The 19119-nt window shown below is 35.5% G+C and overlaps 2 protein-coding genes across 2 annotated transcripts; both read left to right on the forward strand.

Annotated features, from left to right (window-relative positions):
* The first annotated feature begins 311 nt into the window (after nucleotides 1-311).
* On the forward strand, nucleotides 312-5266 carry LOC139974198 (uncharacterized). Its single transcript, XM_071981166.1, has 4 exons — nucleotides 312-320; nucleotides 1453-1617; nucleotides 2858-2976; nucleotides 3488-5266. Exons 2-4 carry the CDS (start codon nucleotides 1474-1476, stop codon nucleotides 3570-3572), a joined length of 348 nt encoding a protein of 115 aa, XP_071837267.1. The 5' UTR covers nucleotides 312-320; nucleotides 1453-1473; the 3' UTR covers nucleotides 3573-5266.
* A 10032-nt stretch (nucleotides 5267-15298) lies between these two features.
* LOC139973774 (angiopoietin-related protein 1-like) lies at nucleotides 15299-18474 on the forward strand. Its single transcript, XM_071980639.1, has 6 exons — nucleotides 15299-15344; nucleotides 15678-15749; nucleotides 16031-16102; nucleotides 16611-16744; nucleotides 17489-17750; nucleotides 18167-18474. The coding sequence occupies exons 1-6, from the start codon at nucleotides 15299-15301 to the stop codon at nucleotides 18472-18474; spliced, it is 894 nt and encodes a 297-aa protein (XP_071836740.1).
* The last annotated feature ends 645 nt before the right edge of the window (nucleotides 18475-19119 follow it).

Consider the following 19119-nt stretch of genomic DNA (forward strand, 5'->3'; position numbering starts at 1 on the left):
TAAATTTATCCAAAATATATTGAGCTACACTCTAAAAACTGAAGTGCTAATTTAGTAGCTCCAACACGGTGCTAGTCATCAATTAGCACTTTAAGAGCTAGTATCTCAACCTTCAAGTGTTAAATAACTTGCACCATACCAAAGTGCTATCGCCGTAGTTGTGATGCACTGCACTTATTAAGTGCTGAAAGTTTCGTATTAACTTTTGATTGGCTGAAGGCGGTGACGTCAGTAACATGCAACAACGCTATTGGTTATAACCAAATAGTTGCATATCGCATCGCTAGACGTGACAACTGACGAGCGTTCCACCGGCAGACGTAAGTTTCTGAATTGAAATCTGTGAATATTCACCAGAGTAAGGAATATTTGAAAGCTGATATGGCGACCTTTTATGAAATTTGAGTGATCATTCATGTTTTCAATAACCTAGCTTCGCTGATGACGTCGGGAATTCCATTGAAATAATTCCTCTGTCGACGTCTTAGTGATGGTAGCCTACCACTTATTTCATAGGTCTATTCACGTATGTAAATGCCAAATGCGCTCTGATATAACATTAGGCTATGCCAAGTTTATGATTGGGCGTTTATAGGCCTAGCCTACCTCCTTATTGTAACATTTATAAGGCCTAACTTTATGGCCGCCAATGGTGATTCGATTGAGGTGTGCTACTGGTACTACAGTCTACTGTGTTTGCACAAGTGGCAATCACAGAGTCTTAACGTATAAGAGAGGCAGGCCCAATGCAATAAGTATTGGTATTGGTTTATATGCCAATGCCTAAAGAATATGAGCCGATGGCCGCTAGACGACCACAAGAGAACGTTGTGGAAGGCCTGCCACTCCATATTACGCTTTGAATTTGTGGTAGCCTAGCCTAGGCCTAACATTATTGTGGTAACAGGCCTAACGTTGGTGTTGTTAATGTTACTTTGCAGTGTAAGGTCTGTGTGTGATTGCCGACTAAAAAATGAAGTAGCCTAAAAAGTACAAGTACAAACCATACTTCACAGTCATACATTATTCAGGTTTAAAGAAAAATTAAAGTAAATGTAAACATAAAATAATGATCAGAGTAATTGTATACATCCTATTCTTATTTGACCTTCATAGTGTTTCCCATTTTTCATGCATCGCTTAATGTTGTGTACCCTAATGTTTGCCTTGTTTGCACCTATCAAGGAAGGCCTACTATAAGTATGTTTTTCTTTTGAAATGATGACTCCCAATGTAAATATGCTTCATTTAAGATGTTCTCTCATGAAAAGTGAAAGATTATAGGTAGGCTAAATTTTCCAATTATTTTGAAACAAATTTCGGTGAAACTTTAAACATGCTTTTTTTTTATCGAAACTGTTTATAGACTCGAGCTTTTGCAGAAAAATGAAAGAAACCTGACATGTTTTGAGATTCATTGCATGTTTTCTTGTTCTATTCTTGTACTTGTAGATTTTGCAAGACTTTGAGCAGATGTATGGAGATCAGGTCGCCAATAACTTTTTGATGAAATGGGGGGGAACATTCCCGCTTCATTTGGAAGTACATAGCATGTACTCACCAACTCAGCTCTGCGGGACCTTCAGTTTGAATTTGAAGAAACAGAAAAGTCTGAGGGTATGTTTCAAAAAAGTGCTAACATTTTGTAGTCATGTGACTCTCATTATGCAAGTTCAGTCAAGTTTTCTGTAGTGAATATTTGGTATGTTAGCTCTTTAAAAGACTGCTATAGGTAAAATCATGTACAGAAAAGTGGCAATGCTGTTAACAGTTTGTCTGGTACCCAACTTTCTTTAGACATACATGGAAGAAATGAATGAAAGTGATTAAACCGAAACTGAATTACATTCCAATCTAGATTTTGAAGAAGACTTAAGTTCTGACACCATAGAAGCTGGTGGGAGCTTATGTGGTTGGTGGGCATCTACCTGTTTAACGATAGTTCATTAAGTGGTATTATCTCCTGCAGTCTTATGTGAATTTTCAAGTACTGAAGCTAACTTGGCTAAGCTGATCCATGGGAGGGGACCCATCATGAGTGTATCCAAAAATTGAGGTCAAAGATCATTTAAGTGTCAATTCAAGCTGCAGCGCGTGAATCAAAAATAGCCAGATCATTATCAGATTGCTCGCAAATTGTTGAAATCAGTGGATTAAAACTTGTATCCAGATTTCAGATCAAAGGTTATAACTAAAATTTGTAGCCAGTTCTTAGGCCCATGCACTAAAATTGACTAAGCTGGCAATCCTGTTCACTTTTGCTTTCTTTCCAGCTGTGGAGTAAGGGTAAACTGAAGGACATTTTCTTGAGCCACGTACTGTTAAAGCGCTGTGGGTGGAGGGGTGTGTTATTATTCTAGAAACATTCTAGAACCAATGTTGTAGGTCTGGTGGTGTAGGGTTGTACCTGTATAGCCACTTGCTTGGTTCATTCATTGATACGAGTTACTGTACCACTTGATGCCTTAGTTTCCTCCATCCAACAGTGTATTCAATAAGCAAAAGTATTAATTTCCTGGCCTAACCAATTTCAATTATAGAAGCATCCCAGAAATCCTTCAGTCTTCCACCATATTTATTTTAGTGACTTTGAAAAGACCTATGACTGTGAAATTGACACAGGCCTATGTAATTGGGTTCAGTGGACATAAAAGTATATCAGATTAATGTTTTTTTTTTTGGCATGCAGTGCCTATGTGTAATTTGTATATTGCAATTTCTAGAGCAAGTAGTAGGAACAAACAATTACTAACTGACACGTCACACTATTTTGTTGACATAAACATCTGTTTTGTTGAGATATGTAATCTGTTTTTATGTTTTTCATTATTAAGAAACTTTTCATTTTCTTCTTTAGAACATGCATCCATGTACGGTCTCTTTGCATTGGTTCACCTATTGCCGTCTTTCAACACAAGGAAAAGTGGAAAATGCAGTCGAGATGACAATGTCCGTTACTTCATCGCCTGGCAACCAGTAAGTTGTTTTGTGTGTTGAGTGGGAAAGATCTGCCAAAATTCATGCAGAGTGATCAATCTGTAACCATTTGAGCCTAGGGGATATTGGTGCTGACATTCTGTCCTCTAGGCCTCAGCCCCTTGGCTCAATCTGCGCTGGGCGGTCCAGGTAGGTGCTTTTATTAAATGTGTCTTTCCTCCAGGAGATAAGAGTCAACCACATAAAACTATCTGATACAGATGTGGGTCAATGTAGACTATTCTATACCTGAGCCAGATAATCCTTAATTATATATCAAGTAATATCTGCATATCTTATTAGCTGGTTAGATATTAACATGGATTTTATATTTGGTTAAAATATGGCACGAGCCAGGCAGCAGTTCAGGCAAGATACATAATAGTACGGTTAGTGATGCAAGCAGAATGTGAACTAATTTTCACCCGGACTAGTTGAAGTTTTCAGAGATTACTAGAGAAATTGGCACTATTTTGGAAATTAATGCTTGCTTAATTTATTTTCTTCTTAGATCGGAACAAATGTGGAAGAATATGCAAGGAAAAGCCAACTCAGCAGTAAATAGCCACACCTTTTGGTCATTGGAAGCAATGTGACTGACTTGCAGCAGTTTTTTTGTAGTTCTGGATGGAGTTGCCCTACCTGTTTCCAGGCAAGCATGTGGAATTGTAGCAGCTACAGATAATTTAATGAAAGTTCATTATGTTTTTAATGTAGCATATGCGGTGCAGCTCACAGATTTCTACACCTTTATCCAAACTGTGTTGTATGGCATACCCCTAACAGGTCAAAAGATAAGTAATCATGTTAAGGAGATAAGGATTGCTTGCAAAATGTGGAGTAGAGACTGTTCACAGTTTAGTTAAAAAGCATTAAGGAAAGTCTGTTGCAAGCATGTCTTAAAATGTATTCGTTTTAATTACTAGCATTAATCTCTTTCAAGATTTCTCTTAACGTTTCTTAAGTTGCATTGGCCATTTTGTAGTAGAAAAACATGCTGTATGTTTTTACTTTGGGATCAGTGTTTCAATTCTAGTAATCCTTTAGAGCTCAGTATATACCTATTATATAAAGTGTAGTTGGATTTTTGACATTAACAGAAATATAAGGCCTACAACACATGGTTAACAAATACAAAACTGAACACTACACAACTTAGACCCACATATATCTCTAAAATCATCTCCAGATGAACCTGGTTATGATGGATAAATTCAGGTTTTGACCAGTTATTCAGGTTGTACAGTTGATGATTTAAGTTTGGGCTTATAAAAATGGGAGGGATACTGCTTGCACCAGATCTCAGCCACAGCCACTCACACAAATTACTCATTACTAATTAATGACTCACAATATGTCAGGTACTTGCTCGCCCTTCGGGAGCGTAGGTTTACCTAACTTAGTCTTGATTGGGTGTTGTCACTGCTAATTTTATCATGTTTTAAAACATTCATTCAGACTGTTAGATGTTATTCAGTGTTATGTTTCAGTTTAATTTTGCCCCATTTGGGGATCAAGTTGGTGTTATTTTCATTTGACTTAATTAAAAGAGTGGAGTGAATAGGTTTGAAGGTGTTGTCCAAAATAAGGGACCATGGGAACAAAGCCTCATTGGGTGGTCAAAAATGTTTTTTTTTTTAAATTTAATTCGTCCAATCTGAGATCTTTTCCAGTTGGAATCTGGATTTTACTGAATTTTAGGGGTGCATAGTCCCATCTCCTGTAAATATCACTCAGTACTAATACAGAAAATTAATATCATGTTTGAAAATTGTAACATCCATGGCTAAATGTAAACATAAAGTTAGGCTAGAACACTATGCATGTTTATACTCTAGCACTTCTGGTCAACAGCCTTAAATTTATAGTAACCAAAGGATTTAGCTGAGATACTTAAGCTAATCCGTCTACACTATTTGGTATAAGTGTAACTTATGAATTTTTATTTCTCAAGTACAGGAAGCAATAAAAGGAAGAAAGAAAAGAAAAAAATGTGTTCCCTTTTATTTCAGTCAAGAGATGCTGTGTTTTGACCTACCCTTTGCATTCCATATTTGCAAGTGATACAGATTAATTAGGACTTGCACTTACAGGTGCTATATTTGCTCTTTCCAGTGCTGGTGGTAGCACTTAAAGTGCGGGACTGTTGTAGCACTTTTCAGGTGCTTGTATGGTTAGCACCTTTGAGAGCGCTGTTTATAGCACTTAGGGTGCAATCCCTCATAGGGCTCTTGGTAAGTGCTGTAAAATAGCACTCTATGTGCTGTTTTCAGCACTTTGTTTTTTAGAGTGTAGGATATTTGTTTGTACTAGGAACAGCTTCCAATGCAATGCATTAGTGTGAAGTGTCAAACTATAGCACCACTTGCGTCTTAGCCATTTTACTTGTAAAAAAATTCCGTAATGGGAGAGGTCTGAGCGTACGGGTTACCCCTCTCATATCAGTGTTATCCTTTTTGTCCCACCCCAAAAAAGATATTACTAACACCCTCGTTGCCCCCAAAATGCCTAGGCTGGTGACGTCACTGAATGTGATGAAACGATGCTAACAATATCAGGAATAAAAGCAAAACACGTTTAAGGATGTGGTACAGTAGCTGATAAAGTGGAGTGTTAGCTCAGTGGTTAACGCCGGTGCCTCACAATCATAAGGTCTCCGGTTCGAGTCACTCCAAGATTAATATACGTCGTCCAGTTACAGAGCTGTTGACAATTGACAATGCATAAGCATGGCCGTTAAATATGAATGTAAGAGACTGACTTCGGTCGGCTTTCGGCTTTGATAAGCAAGTGAGACTTCTTTGCGAGTTCCTGCTTGCATGAGGATCTGGTTTGTGAACTTGGGAAAAGGGGTTTGGTTCTGTTCTTCACTTGGTTTTCGAAACAACTTTGTTAGCCATGGCTGCACTGACGTGATGTCGCATGGGGTGCCTTTGCCTACCTCAGTATTTGAGAAAGTGGTCAGATGCTGGGGTACACACTCCCATCCTCCGTCGGATGGGGACGTTAAATGGCAGTGCCGGGAGCAGGAATGGGAGCAAATTCACACCCTGCCTCGTTATCCCCTGAACACTTATCGCAAAGAAAAGGATTGAAAAAAGCCCGTGTTCATCCAAGATCTAACACGGATAGGGTCTCAAATAAGCTACTGTAAGACTTCCTGATCCTTGGGTCGCTAAACTAAACCAAACAAAACCAAATCAAACCAAACCAAACCAAACTAATATATTTGACTTTTATACTTAGGTCCGAAAATAACAATGTTATGTTATGAAAGCATCATATTGTTTTGTATGCTTTCTGATAGGTCATTCAAAGGCGCTCCGATGGTTTTGTCAATTTTAAGAGAAATTGGTCACAATATAAAGAAGGCTTTGGATTCTTGTCAACTGAATTTTGGATAGGAAATGAAAAGCTACCGCACTTGACGAATAAAGCAGTCTACAAACTTCGTGTGGATATTACCTTATCTAATGGATCGTCCTTCTACTCACCTTACAAAGGGTTTCGTATTGCTGATGAATGGAGTCAGTATAACATTGTGAATATGATCGCACTTGACAGCAACGTAGGTAAATATGCAACTGCAGAGAAGTATGTCTTATTCGTCGAACTTAATAATTGTCTGTTTAGATCGTCAAAAGCTATTACCTCAGCTCAGGTTACTAGAGCTCGAAATTTGAAAACCTTATAAGTGTGATAACTCATTAGTCAACATTTTCTTGACGTCATACAAAGTAACATACAGTAGGTCCACCTTGGTGAACAAAATAGATTTCTCATGTAAGTCATTTGAGGTCAATATATTTTTGCAGGGATAAACTTCATACTTCTGATCCCGGCCTACCAAGGTATATACAAGAACCGTATCGTCATGATGCCAACAAAAGGCACATTATAATAACCTAATAAACATGTGAACATACCTTGCTAGCATTTGAAGTCAGCAATAACTAATGCTTGCAAAGCTTGTGTATTAAAAGTTACATTAAATAGTCCATCCTGATACATTGGTATCTTCATTTGTTTTCCATTTTCAGGTACATTAATATCTGCTTGTCCTTCGAATATGATCTACGCAACCTGCAGTTGCAAAGCAGCGTGTGAAGATCCCAACGGACAATCTGGTTATAATAGCGACTGTTTGGGTAGTGAGGGTTGCACCTGTCCAGCTGGTTTCTTAATGCAAAGGAGTGACTGCATCCTTCCGAGTGAATGTGGATGTTTTGTAACGGAAATCAATTTGGTGATACCAGTAAGATGTTATATATTAATCTGATATGGATTGTGGGTAAACAAATAATGATTCTTGTGATTCCTTTCAAATATTAACAAGTAGTGAAATCATGGAATACCAGATCTCATCCCAAAGTTGGGTTGTAAGACCTTTGACCGGTGAAGGTATAATACCATCACTCACAGAGGAACAAGAGCCAATATCCATGCAAACATTAATTAGGGTTAAAGAGCAGGAGCTTACAATAAACATTTGTACCTTTAATATTATCTTGGCCTCGTTTCACAGGTTTTATGACTTTGACAAATGAACCAAGGACGTTGATCTATGAACTACTGACGTCACTTGTTATATCTAGCGCTTTAGGTAGAACATCGCATGCCCAAGAAGACAACCTTCATCTGGTGCACTGTGTCATAAAGATTTGGTTCATATTAACGTTTGACCTTCATTTACCTCGTTTTACAGGTTTTTTTACTTTGGTACATGAACCATGGAGGTTGGCATAAGAATCAATGACTTCATGTGTTATATCTAGCGCATTAGGGATAACATATCTAACGTATGCTAACGTTTCCAGCTTCGTCTGATACACTGTTTCGTCTAAATCTGGCTGACCTTAACGTTCGACCTTCCTTGACTTTGTGACCTTTGCAGATTTTTGATAATTGGTATGCTACAGAATGACATAGAAACATTTATTTACAAGATGGGTATGTTGGTTTCTCTCGTCTTATGTCATACATAAATATGACAATGCCGGTCGTTCTGTTTATAACAAAGAAGGGATTTTTGTCTCATCCACATAGACCTTTCCTTTGTTACTCTATATATGACGTAATAAGAAACAGGGGCACTACTTTCGATGCTGAATCAGGCATACCTTCACAAGGTGTAATACGCATGGGGCTTACTGTCTCGGTATTTGTTTAAAACATTTACGCACACATACAGACACATTACTTTGACCACCATTCTAGATTACATCATACACCGTTGTGGTACTCTTTGGAACTCTCCCTCATGACTCACCCAAGCTGTGACTTCAAAATGCGTCTCCTGTAGGCTATAGATTAAAGATATAAATGTACCAATTACCATAAGGATTGCTATCTTCTTGTAGAACAGAGAAACGTATTTCAACGATGACTGCACCCAGAAGTGTTCCTGTAGCAATAACCGACTGATCTGTGAAGACTACAGATGTAGTACCAATGCTGTATGTGATGTCAGAGATGGAGTACGACAGTGTTATTGTAATGAGGGATATGAAGGTGACATTTGTGAGTCCTTGTCAGATTGTCAGGATGTTTATGACATTGGACATAGACAAGAGGGCGTTTATACCATTTTACCAACTGGATGGCCAGATTCATCATTTAGTGTCTATTGTAAAATGGAAAATGGTGGAGGATGGACATTAAGTTATTAAAGCATCAATACATTTTGAAAAATATATTACTGGCGACTATTCCAAACATAACTAATACGACCCTTTCCTTTATGATATGTTATAGGTCATCATCTCGATCCTTCATATGCCTCATTTCGTCTCCTTATACCATTTTCTCCCATTCAGGTTTTTCAACGTCGCAGTGGTGGCAGTACCAGTTTCTATCAAAACTGGGATGCGTACAAAGAAGGATTTGGGGACCTGAACGATGATTTCTGGCTTGGGAATGAGAAACTTTATTATCTTACACACCAAGCAGGTTACACGCTGCGCTTCGATGTTGTTACTTCAGGTGGAGATCAGAAATATGCTTCTTACACCGAGTTTCAGATTGAGTCTGAAGGTAATAAATACAGACTGAATATACTAGGTAGCCATGCTGGAACAACAGGTTAGTCACCCCTTTCAATAATATCATATACAATCTTTTCTGCTTTTCTTAATATTATTTTTAGGACTTATTTCAAGCTAAAAATTTCCTGATCAATATTTCTGAGAACCTACAACTTTACCATTTTACTTTGAACTGTTACATACTGCTTTCAAATACGTACATTCCATACATTTAACTTAATCGATGGATCGATGGATCGATCGAATGTCACTTATAACTTAACAATAAAAGTGACATTCGATCGATCCATCGATCCATCGATTAAGTTACATGAATGAAATGTACGTATATGAAAGCAGTATGTAAAACTTCACGTTAGCGAAGAATGTACTTTAACGTTGCTTCACAAAATAAGCTTTAACAAGCCAGTGCCGATTATATATAGGTCCTTGAGTAATAAAACTGTCAAAATGTCCGTTTATCATACGTTTCTACATGACATTGTTTGCTGTGCACATAAATGAGAGAAGAATATATCCTTTTACAGAACATGAAATTGAGATCAGGAAATCAAAGTCTAGTAACGAAACTTAAAGAAACGGAAACGGAAAAGAGACTTGCTAAAATGCAAATAGGAAGAAAATTAAAAGAGAAATTCATGTAAATATCAAAAAGCTATCAAAGATAGAAAAAAACAACTGACAAGAGGAGGGATTAACGTATTCAACTATGAATTCTTGGCCACATATGCTATACTGTTTCCACATTCCGTTGACTCTAATTATAGCTTATTGGTACTTTGAATCAAACACAAGTCCAAACTTGTTTTTCAAATAATTTATTAATTGAATGAATACATTATGATTGAATTACAGAATCCCCCTGTTTGTCTCTATTTGTTTATGTCGCATTATATGCAAATTGATTAGATCACTTATGACAAGTATTAAGATGAATCGTTTTAACATAAATAACTTTAAAACCATATTGTTTTATATTCTTCATTAAAACCCGATAATTGTATTTTATAAGATAGAACTAGCATAACTAAAATCACCTTCTCTCCTTATTCTTATGCTTGATAAACAATGGTAATGTTACTCTCTACTATAACTTATGACAAGTATTAAGATATATACACATATAACACTGGATGTCACAAGGGTAGCATTGAATTTTCACAAGGTCACGATTTTTTGAGCTCATGACTGTGGATTGTATCTTACTTAAGGGAGGAAACGAGATATGGTTATAACTACCTTTTAGATAGCTGACCAATAAATTTATAAATGTTATGTTTGTCTATACAGATACAATCGTACCAATGAACACTGATTAACAATATTTAATGACGGACTTTTTTTTTCTCATTTACATTGCATATTAATAAATTTCAGTAACTTTATGCATGCACTTTCTTTATAAACTGGCGCTTGCCTCTTTTGTATTGTAATTTTTGTCTCTGTGCTAGCATTGCAATTCAAAAATTAGACAAGATCTTTCAAAACTATTGTAATTTGCCTTGTTCATTATATTACAGGTACACGTATCGGTTACAATAGAGGCAAAGCTTTCAGCACGCATGACCGAGACAATGATGAGTGTGGCAATTGTAACTGCGCGGAAGGACACCGAGGCGGGTGGTGGCACTCAGATCATTGGTGTGGTAGTAACTGTTATAGTACTAATTTTTGTGATCATTTTCCTTACAGAGGAAGCTGTAACACCGTTTGCACCAGCGACAACCTCAATGGAGATTACAACGGCGGCCGTGGAGAAAACATCTTCTCTGACCATAATGCTTACTGCAACCTTAGGTTCACGGAGATGAAAATTCGGCCGTCCTCTTGAGCAAAATAATTTCAATAACGTTGATGTAACCTGTTTAGATTCATATTTAACGTTTCAACCAACGATTTAACCTTTCAGCTATTAGAAAACATCAATTTGTCGCTAATTGAAGCAACTGTGTACTTTCTGTTTGGATATATTTTCGATGCTTTTATATTGTATCATATATAATGACAATGACATTCGTAAACATGACCTATCAAGTTTCATTTCAATTCTTCGTTTCAAGAAGGCGTGAACGGGATCCTTTTCTTACTAATGCTTTCTATTTGGGATACACAGAGCACCGCGGTATCAAAGTTGAAACGCCAACCATTAAAACGTTGTATTGTTGCAGAAATGTAGGAGGCTCCAATACATTAAGTTTTACTTTCTTAGGGAAAGTTTCGTGTCGTTCATAAATTAGTATAATGCCACTATTTGTTTCTATCACACAATGGGTTACATCCTATACTACCCTAGAAAACTGTTAAAAGGAAATCATTGTGATTTGTTCTTTTCATGTTTCTTATGCGGTGGATTTATTTTAAACTACGCATGTTTTCACTACTAAACAGAAAATTGCAAGAAATTTAACGTTTAACGTTTGTGCTCTACTTAGAACTATAGACAATAGAATATCTGCAATCATGTACGGGAAAAGGTGAAATCACTATAATCATTATATTTCCTCATGTCTTTATGTTGCTGTTAAGAGTTTCATTAAATATGAATTATATTTTCTTTGAAGTTTCAAGAGCAATCACATCATCGATACCCAGAACTTATCCTTTGCTTCAAAACAGTTTGCAGATTATTCCATCATGTTATAATGGTGATTAAGTTTTAATTTAATTTAATACATTAAGGGAATAGGGTTACATTCCGTAAGTTATAGTGTTGTATCATTAATCACGAAATTAAGAATGCGATGAAATGAAAGGATGTAAAACAATATGATCGTTGTTCATTTGTCTTTCTTGGTTCGTCCTTCAGAAACATTTCCTAAAAGACTTGCATTTGTTTGTACTGTCATGCTAAACCGTTCCCGCGCACTGAACTATGTGATGTGGCGAAAAAAACTTGTGTTACATATACTACATGTTATTTCATATTCTCCAAATTGTACACATTATCATATACCACACAACATAATAATATGTTCTAAATTATGCCAAATTTTTCCCAAATGCCTGTCTCTTAGTAGAAAACTGATACAAATATTGAGGCAGAAGGTAAGTAGTTGCTCATACATTTTCAAAGCAGGTTGGTTACGTTTATATGAATTTCACAGCTGACTGTGACATTCTACGTTCACTGAGCCTGTTTGTTATCTACAATACTTATAACTTATAAGTACTGTATTACTATATTACTACTTATAAGTTAATGTGCGCAGAGTAATTGTTACTTTATTCCCCCCAAAAAATCAGTATATCGCCTGTAGCTCGGTAGAGATGGAACTACCTTTACCCCGAGGGAAATTGTTTGGTAGGATATTTCGGAAGCCTAGCTCCGACAAGCTCCACGCAAATAAATTATTCAAACGTTCTGTTGATTTCAAGACGCTCTAATCTCTCCCATCACACAATTGATATTTCAACTAAACACTGTAAACTTAATTCAAGACACTGATTGGAGTACTGAATTTGGTATAAATTATATGGTCATGTGCTGATTGTGAGCACTGGATGATTCCTTTTCCAGAGCAAATTTGCCTCTATAAAAACTGCTCAGTAGTTGCAAAGCTTGCGTCACACGTGATGGGGCATCTGGTTAGTCCAATATTACATACTTTGGAACAACATTAATATTCATCAAAATCTATCACCGAATGAACCAATCACGACTAAAAAAACAACAACACATGGTCCTAAGTTTTGGTTATGTTTTTTTCTTGTCTGATAATACGGGTTCATAAACTAGACGTCGGAAAATGGACCGAACAATTGCTTATGTATTTCTTTATTCGGGAACAATGGGAATAAACGAGGGAAACTTGAAAGTCAAAAGTGCAAAGAGTGAAAGCAATTGCAGAAGCTTGATAAGAACTTAAAGGAGCTATAATATCACTTCATGGCAATAGGAAGAATGTTATGTTGGACAAAAATAGAAGAATTTAACCACAAGTTAACTGAAAATGATTTGAACAATCAAAATCTATAAACATGGGCCACTTTGTATGAGTATGTTAACATACAATTTTCTAATATCTAAATAGTATATCATCAAGCCATATGTGCTTCGTTGGGTTTTATGCTATTCTCTATAAATTACCAGTATCTTATTTCATTTGAGAGATATCCCGTATTTAAATGTTTTTTTTTTCCACGCACAAGGCAGATATAATAGACTTCTCTTATGGGAAGTTGTTTATGACAGATATGTCTAAAGTATACACCACCGATGACGACAAGGAGTCTTCCCTACAACTTCTTAATAACGTCCTATAAAGTGACATATGAGTAGTCAAGAACACTTTAGGTAAAGAAAGACCATATTTAACTTTTATTTTATCGAGAAAACGTGCAATATAGATTATCTGTCAAATGTGTGAGTGCGACTTGTTGTTATCAAAAATGATTATTCTGTAAACATAAAGCTTAAAGACAAATTTCAATAAATAGTGAATTAATACGGTTTTGTTGACATAACAAATATAGCACACAGTGCTTTGACCAACCGACAGGTAAGCTTGACTGACCATTAAAGTACTATAACATATGCAGTCCGTTTATATATTTTCTGTATTTTAGACGAAGAAATTCTTCACCAGAGCAACTTCTAATCAATTGCTTAAATGATGTTCTATATAAAGATTGCTTGTATTCGACACAGTGTGTCAATTAATTGAGCAGAAAATGAGATTTTAAGAAATGTTGCTGTACCAGCGACTAATTGGTACTTAGCTTTTACAAAAATGGTGTTATTTAATATGATACCTGTGAGTCTAATAAATCCAGTCAATAAAATCAATACAACTTTTTCTCTGGTGAGCTCTGTTTTAACAAAATACAAACGTCATAATGACAAAAATTTTCCCATTGTTCTCTTTACTATTATTTCTGATTCTTTGAATGTTGGCTTTGCGTGCATTATGTATACTTTACTGTTACTAACAATTTCATTTAATGATTAATAAGTAAAGCGAAAAAAAAATGACTCATGCAAAATGATCAAACAAAATATGAAGTAAAAAAGAGATCATAGTAACATTTAACAATAATTCTGTGCAGCTTTTCAGTGGTAAATTCATTTTAGGGATTTGCAAAAGAGGTATGATTTTTACTAAATTAATATATGTTGTATTTAAGAAGTATTCATTCGAAATTCAATACACGTTTTGTGGCAAAAATGAACTTGGAACTATGATGTCATGCATGCAAACAAAGCATACATTAAATTCACATTTTGAGTGGAAACAAGACATATCTTGTTAGAAGGTTTGCATCTGTGACGTCACACTTGTTTGCATTAAGCTTTTACTTAAAATTAAGGTGCTCAAATAGCGAAATCGGCAAATAGATGGAATACAATTTAACCTGAACTATTTATTTCAGAACATTCTTCAATATATCGTTCAAGTGGCTGGACATTGCCAGTTAATCGGCTATGTTTCCAATTGATTTATTTGATAAAGTGTTTTGCGTTTCCCTCATTGCTTACGAACATGTCAGTTTAAATATTTATTCTAAGATCTCGGGAAGATTTCCGTTAATCTTTGTTTATTATATTTGGGGTGCTAATCCTATGAAACTTTTTCGTTATAAAGATAAATACAAATAAGCTGCCTATGAAATACAATAACAGATCTCATGTTAAGCAGTAAAAATTGTCTTAATATGTTCATACATGTGAATGTAAAATAAGCACTACGTATATTCATCTTTATTAAATAAGCTGACTTTAATATGTAAAGTTATGGACATCATTTTAATAGTATTTTAAAAGAATTTAGGAATCATCACACAATTTTATATTACAAATTATTGAGTTAATACAAACAAAATATATTAACAACGGAGGTCATAATGCCTCGCTTTTATAAATGTAATAGATATGCGCATACGTTTTAACAATGCTAACATTAATATACGGTTTGCAAAAAGAATTGTCTGAAAGAAACAAGCTTATATAAAACGATACAATTCGTTTCTTAAGAACTCTTTAGATTAACACTCCATTTATATAAAGTGAGTCCAGTAAGAAAGTGAATAAGCAAAAGAGATGTGTACTTGCAATCGATATATTTGTTTCTTTTTCACTCAAAATCCATTCAATGTGCTTCACGGTAAAGAGGATCGCGTCATTGCAGCGCCTGACTACGGTGAATCAATACCTTAAGTTGATGGTTTGTACAGTGGAGACCAACAAGGGTGATAAAAAGACTGTATACTAGAACATATGTGCTAGACTATTTAACACATAATCTTAATTTCGCAAAAGAAAGCTAGTTTATAAATACACCATGATTGTGATGCTATTGGTGATATACACAGTACCACTTACCAAAGGTAAGGGCTTCGCTTGTTAATTAACTTAATTCAGTTTTCAAATTAACAGTTTTGTGAGATTACATCGATTGTAAATGTTTTGCTCTGCCTTATATGTTTATTCAGAGATGTTTCTTATGTGTGAGCCTTAATGTGTGTCATCACGCGCAATGCAACAAAATATTTATGTGATAAACTAATCAAATATCAAAATATCCAATGGCCGGAATTCTAACTGACTAGGTATGTTCTTTTTCCTCATTTCTTAAATATTAATAGTAAGATGCTAGCTTACTTTAGGTACGATGTTTTGCTTTGTGGAATCGATTTTTTTTCTTTCATTACATCAACCAGCCTATGGACATGGCTTACGAGGGACCTTTCAATGCACCAATACACCTACATTCTACACTACGGTCCTGTCTGGTAAGTTCCTCAGGATTAAATAATTTGTCATGATACTGTCACCGAAGTCTAACCGGTTAGATCATGATTTCATGTAAAACTTATTTACTTTATGGTAACTAACTTTCTTTAAAGTGGTGTTGTGTGAACGAGGAAACCTCCAAGGACCGGTATTGTAACTGACCACGTTTGTCACCCACACCCTCCTCATTTTGAAGATGACATTAGGATGCTAACTTACTTAATATACTTTTTTTTCGGAATAATTACTTGTTTGATTTTTCTTTCAATATATCAACCAGCATATGAATCTGGATTACGAGGGACATTTCAGTGCACCAACACACCTAACTTATACACTACGGCCCTATCTGGTACGTTCATTGAGTTAAATGATATATCATAATAATATAACCGCAGTCTTACACGTTTGTCCATGACTTCAGGTTTAATTTATTTCTTGTATAGTAACGTAACTTTCGTTAACGTGTTTTTTTTTTCTGTGAACGAGGAAACATCACCTCCTACAATAACGATCAATGTATCTACATATGTAGTTCTTTGAAATGTTAGTTACATTTGTATCTAATGGATTAACTACAGGATGTGATTGTGATGTAATACTGAATAATACTACTCACTTGTATTGGTAGCGCACGAGAAACAACTAATTGAGCTGCAAAGCACTACGCTATCATGAGGATTGGTGTTACAATGCTAAATCATTTGTTGACTACTTAAAGTTGAAGGTTTACAGTCTTTTATGAGGCTAAAGCCTCCTCACACGACTTACAACAACAACAACTACTTAAAACATAATAAATAAAATAAGCAGATATGAATTCACACGATGACTGTTTTCAATATTTTGCGTGTGTCAAGGTTACCATACAGACTGTAAAGATGTTTACGACGCTGGTCATACACAAGATGGCATTTACACCATTCTACCATCTGGATGGCCGGGTTCACCATTTACTGTTTACTGTAAAATGGATAATGGCGGACGATGGACGGTAAGTCAGTTTGTAATTTCTTTGTGAGGGGACTAGCGATCCAGACGAAATTCAAATATTCATCATGTAGTACTTTTGTATAAAAGTTTTGTCTTTTGCTTCGGTTAGGCTAAATATGAGATGTACGGTTTCAACTGTTTGCATAATTTGTATTAATGTTTCTAAATTTCAATAGGAAACGCTGAACGTTTTACGGCCTCTTATAACTTCTTGACAATGTATCCCATATACGTTTGAATATTTCCATCACACGATATAAACGAAAAATATATGATCGGAGAAAATGACAGTTGCCTTCCTTTCTGCAAACGACGAAAAAGATATTAACAATGATTGAACAAAATAAGGTTAAACCATGTTTTGCGTATTCCTAATCAAAACTTTGGACACTTCCCTATACCTACAACCTAAAAATTGTTCATTAAACCCGAAGATACAAAGAAAAACGATGTTATTGACGATTAATGATAGTCACAGATAAGTTTTCTCTGAATTAATAAGAGACAAATGTAACATTAATTATTTTTTATCATTATCGCAGTCTTCCATCAATCCAATGTATTTTAAGGATACTTTTGATTATTTTTCATGTAAGTTTTTCAACTTTGACATTTGTATTGTAAGTTTCAAACAACACTAGGATGCTTACAAAGCCATGTTGGGGTAACTTGAGCGATGATTATGGCTTGGGAATAAAAACTGAATAATCTAAAAACTATCCTATTTTTATTTTCTCCTATCCAGGTTTTTCAACGTCACAGTGGCACAACCAGTTTTTATCAAAACTGGGATGCGTACAAAAAAGGATTTGGTGATCTGAACGATGATTTTTGGCTTGGAAATGAGAAACTCTTTTTTCTTACAAACCAAACAGGTTACACGTTGCGATTCGATGTTATCACGTCAGGTGGAGAGCAGAAATATGCTGAATATACCGAGTTTCAGATTGAGTCTGAGAGTAATAAATACAGACTGGATAAACTAGGCACCCATGCTGGAACAACAGGTTTGTATACGTTTTAATTTGAAGTTCCAATTTTCTTTTAATTCGTTTGATTATAGTTTTAGGGGAAAAAAACCGACTTACATTATATTTACATCTCTCAAGAATTAAATATTAGAACATTGAGAAAACCCCAGACTTGCAGTGATATCGTCCATGGTTTTGTGTCCCGTCTCAGTTCCAGACATAGTTGAAAATACGTTTATGCATGCCATTAGTCAGATCGGTGTGTGATACTTTGAGATGACATATTTTCAAAATGAATATGCTTAATTAATTATATGAACTGTCACTTACTATTCACTTGACAGTTTTGTTTACCTTACAATTCAGATATTGTGCACCGAGAACCGGCTTTATTTTATAGCAATAAAGGTGCGATGCTTTTTATTAAGTGTTCATGTGTGTTTTTCTTAAAGGTTGGCGTATATATAACAACTTGGGTAAGGCTTTCAGCACCTATGATCGAGACAACGACGACTGTAATGCTTTTAACTGCGCGAACCGTCACAGAAGTGGTTGGTGGCACTCGGATCATTGGTGCGCAACTTGTGATAATAATAATGGTTATTGTGACCAATTTCATGTCAGCGGAAGCTGTCACTCCGTTTGTACCAGTGACAACCTTAATGGAGACTACAACGGTGTCGGTGGAGAAAATGTATTTTCAAACCACAATGCTTACTGTAGCTTAAATTTCACTGAGATGAAAATTCGGCCATCCTAGTGAACATAATGAATTTCATGTTTAGCTTGTTTTACAGTCTAATTTACTGCTTGAACCAACTACCAAAAGGAAAATGTTGTCATTAACTGAATCTGCTCTATGTGTTGATTTACTTCTTGTTGTTCTGTCAAAAGCCACAGCAGTACAAAAAAATGCTCAGAAAAAAAGCGCTTAAAATATATTGGATTGTTTTATGTGCGTGTATTAACCTAGCGTCTGAACGACAACATTTTAGCTCGAGATGGAATCATATGTATTGATATATATATATATTTGCAATGTAGTTTGGTATGAATTGCTGGGAATTAAATATTGAATTAAAATTGTTGCTGCCATTGTTTTATAAAACATATTTCCCGTTGTTTCATATAACAATAATTATCATTAATGACTTATTAAAATAATGTGACATTCACGCTGACTTCGAACATGCGAGCTATGAACCGTTTACTATCGCCAAAAAATATTTCTTCCTGCACATTAAATTAATGTTTTGTGTTTTAAATGGGTAAGTTTGAAGCTGTTTGTTGTCAGTGCATACTTATTTCTTCTGTTCTTGATGAAGTTTTGGTTGATTACTTGTAATACATTACGTTTGCACACATATTACGGAATCTTGCATTTAACAGTAGATTATGATACGAC

This window comes from Apostichopus japonicus, chromosome 9, assembly GCF_037975245.1.
Source record: "Apostichopus japonicus isolate 1M-3 chromosome 9, ASM3797524v1, whole genome shotgun sequence".
NCBI classification, from domain to species: domain Eukaryota; kingdom Metazoa; phylum Echinodermata; class Holothuroidea; order Aspidochirotida; family Stichopodidae; genus Apostichopus; species Apostichopus japonicus.

Coding starts and splice junctions, on each gene's coding strand:
- LOC139974198 (XM_071981166.1), top strand. CDS start 1,474: ATGTATGGAGATCAGGTCGCCAATAACTTTTTGATGAAATGGGGGGGA. Junction 1,618..2,857: donor AGAAACAGAAAAGTCTGAGG/GTATGTTTCAAA, acceptor TTTCTTCTTTAG/AACATGCATCCATGTACGGT. Junction 2,977..3,487: donor ACTTCATCGCCTGGCAACCA/GTAAGTTGTTTT, acceptor TTTTCTTCTTAG/ATCGGAACAAATGTGGAAGA.
- LOC139973774 (XM_071980639.1), top strand. CDS start 15,299: ATGATTGTGATGCTATTGGTGATATACACAGTACCACTTACCAAAG. Junction 15,750..16,030: donor CTACACTACGGTCCTGTCTG/GTAAGTTCCTCA, acceptor TATATCAACCAG/CATATGAATCTGGATTACGA. Junction 16,745..17,488: donor ATAATGGCGGACGATGGACG/GTAAGTCAGTTT, acceptor TCTCCTATCCAG/GTTTTTCAACGTCACAGTGG.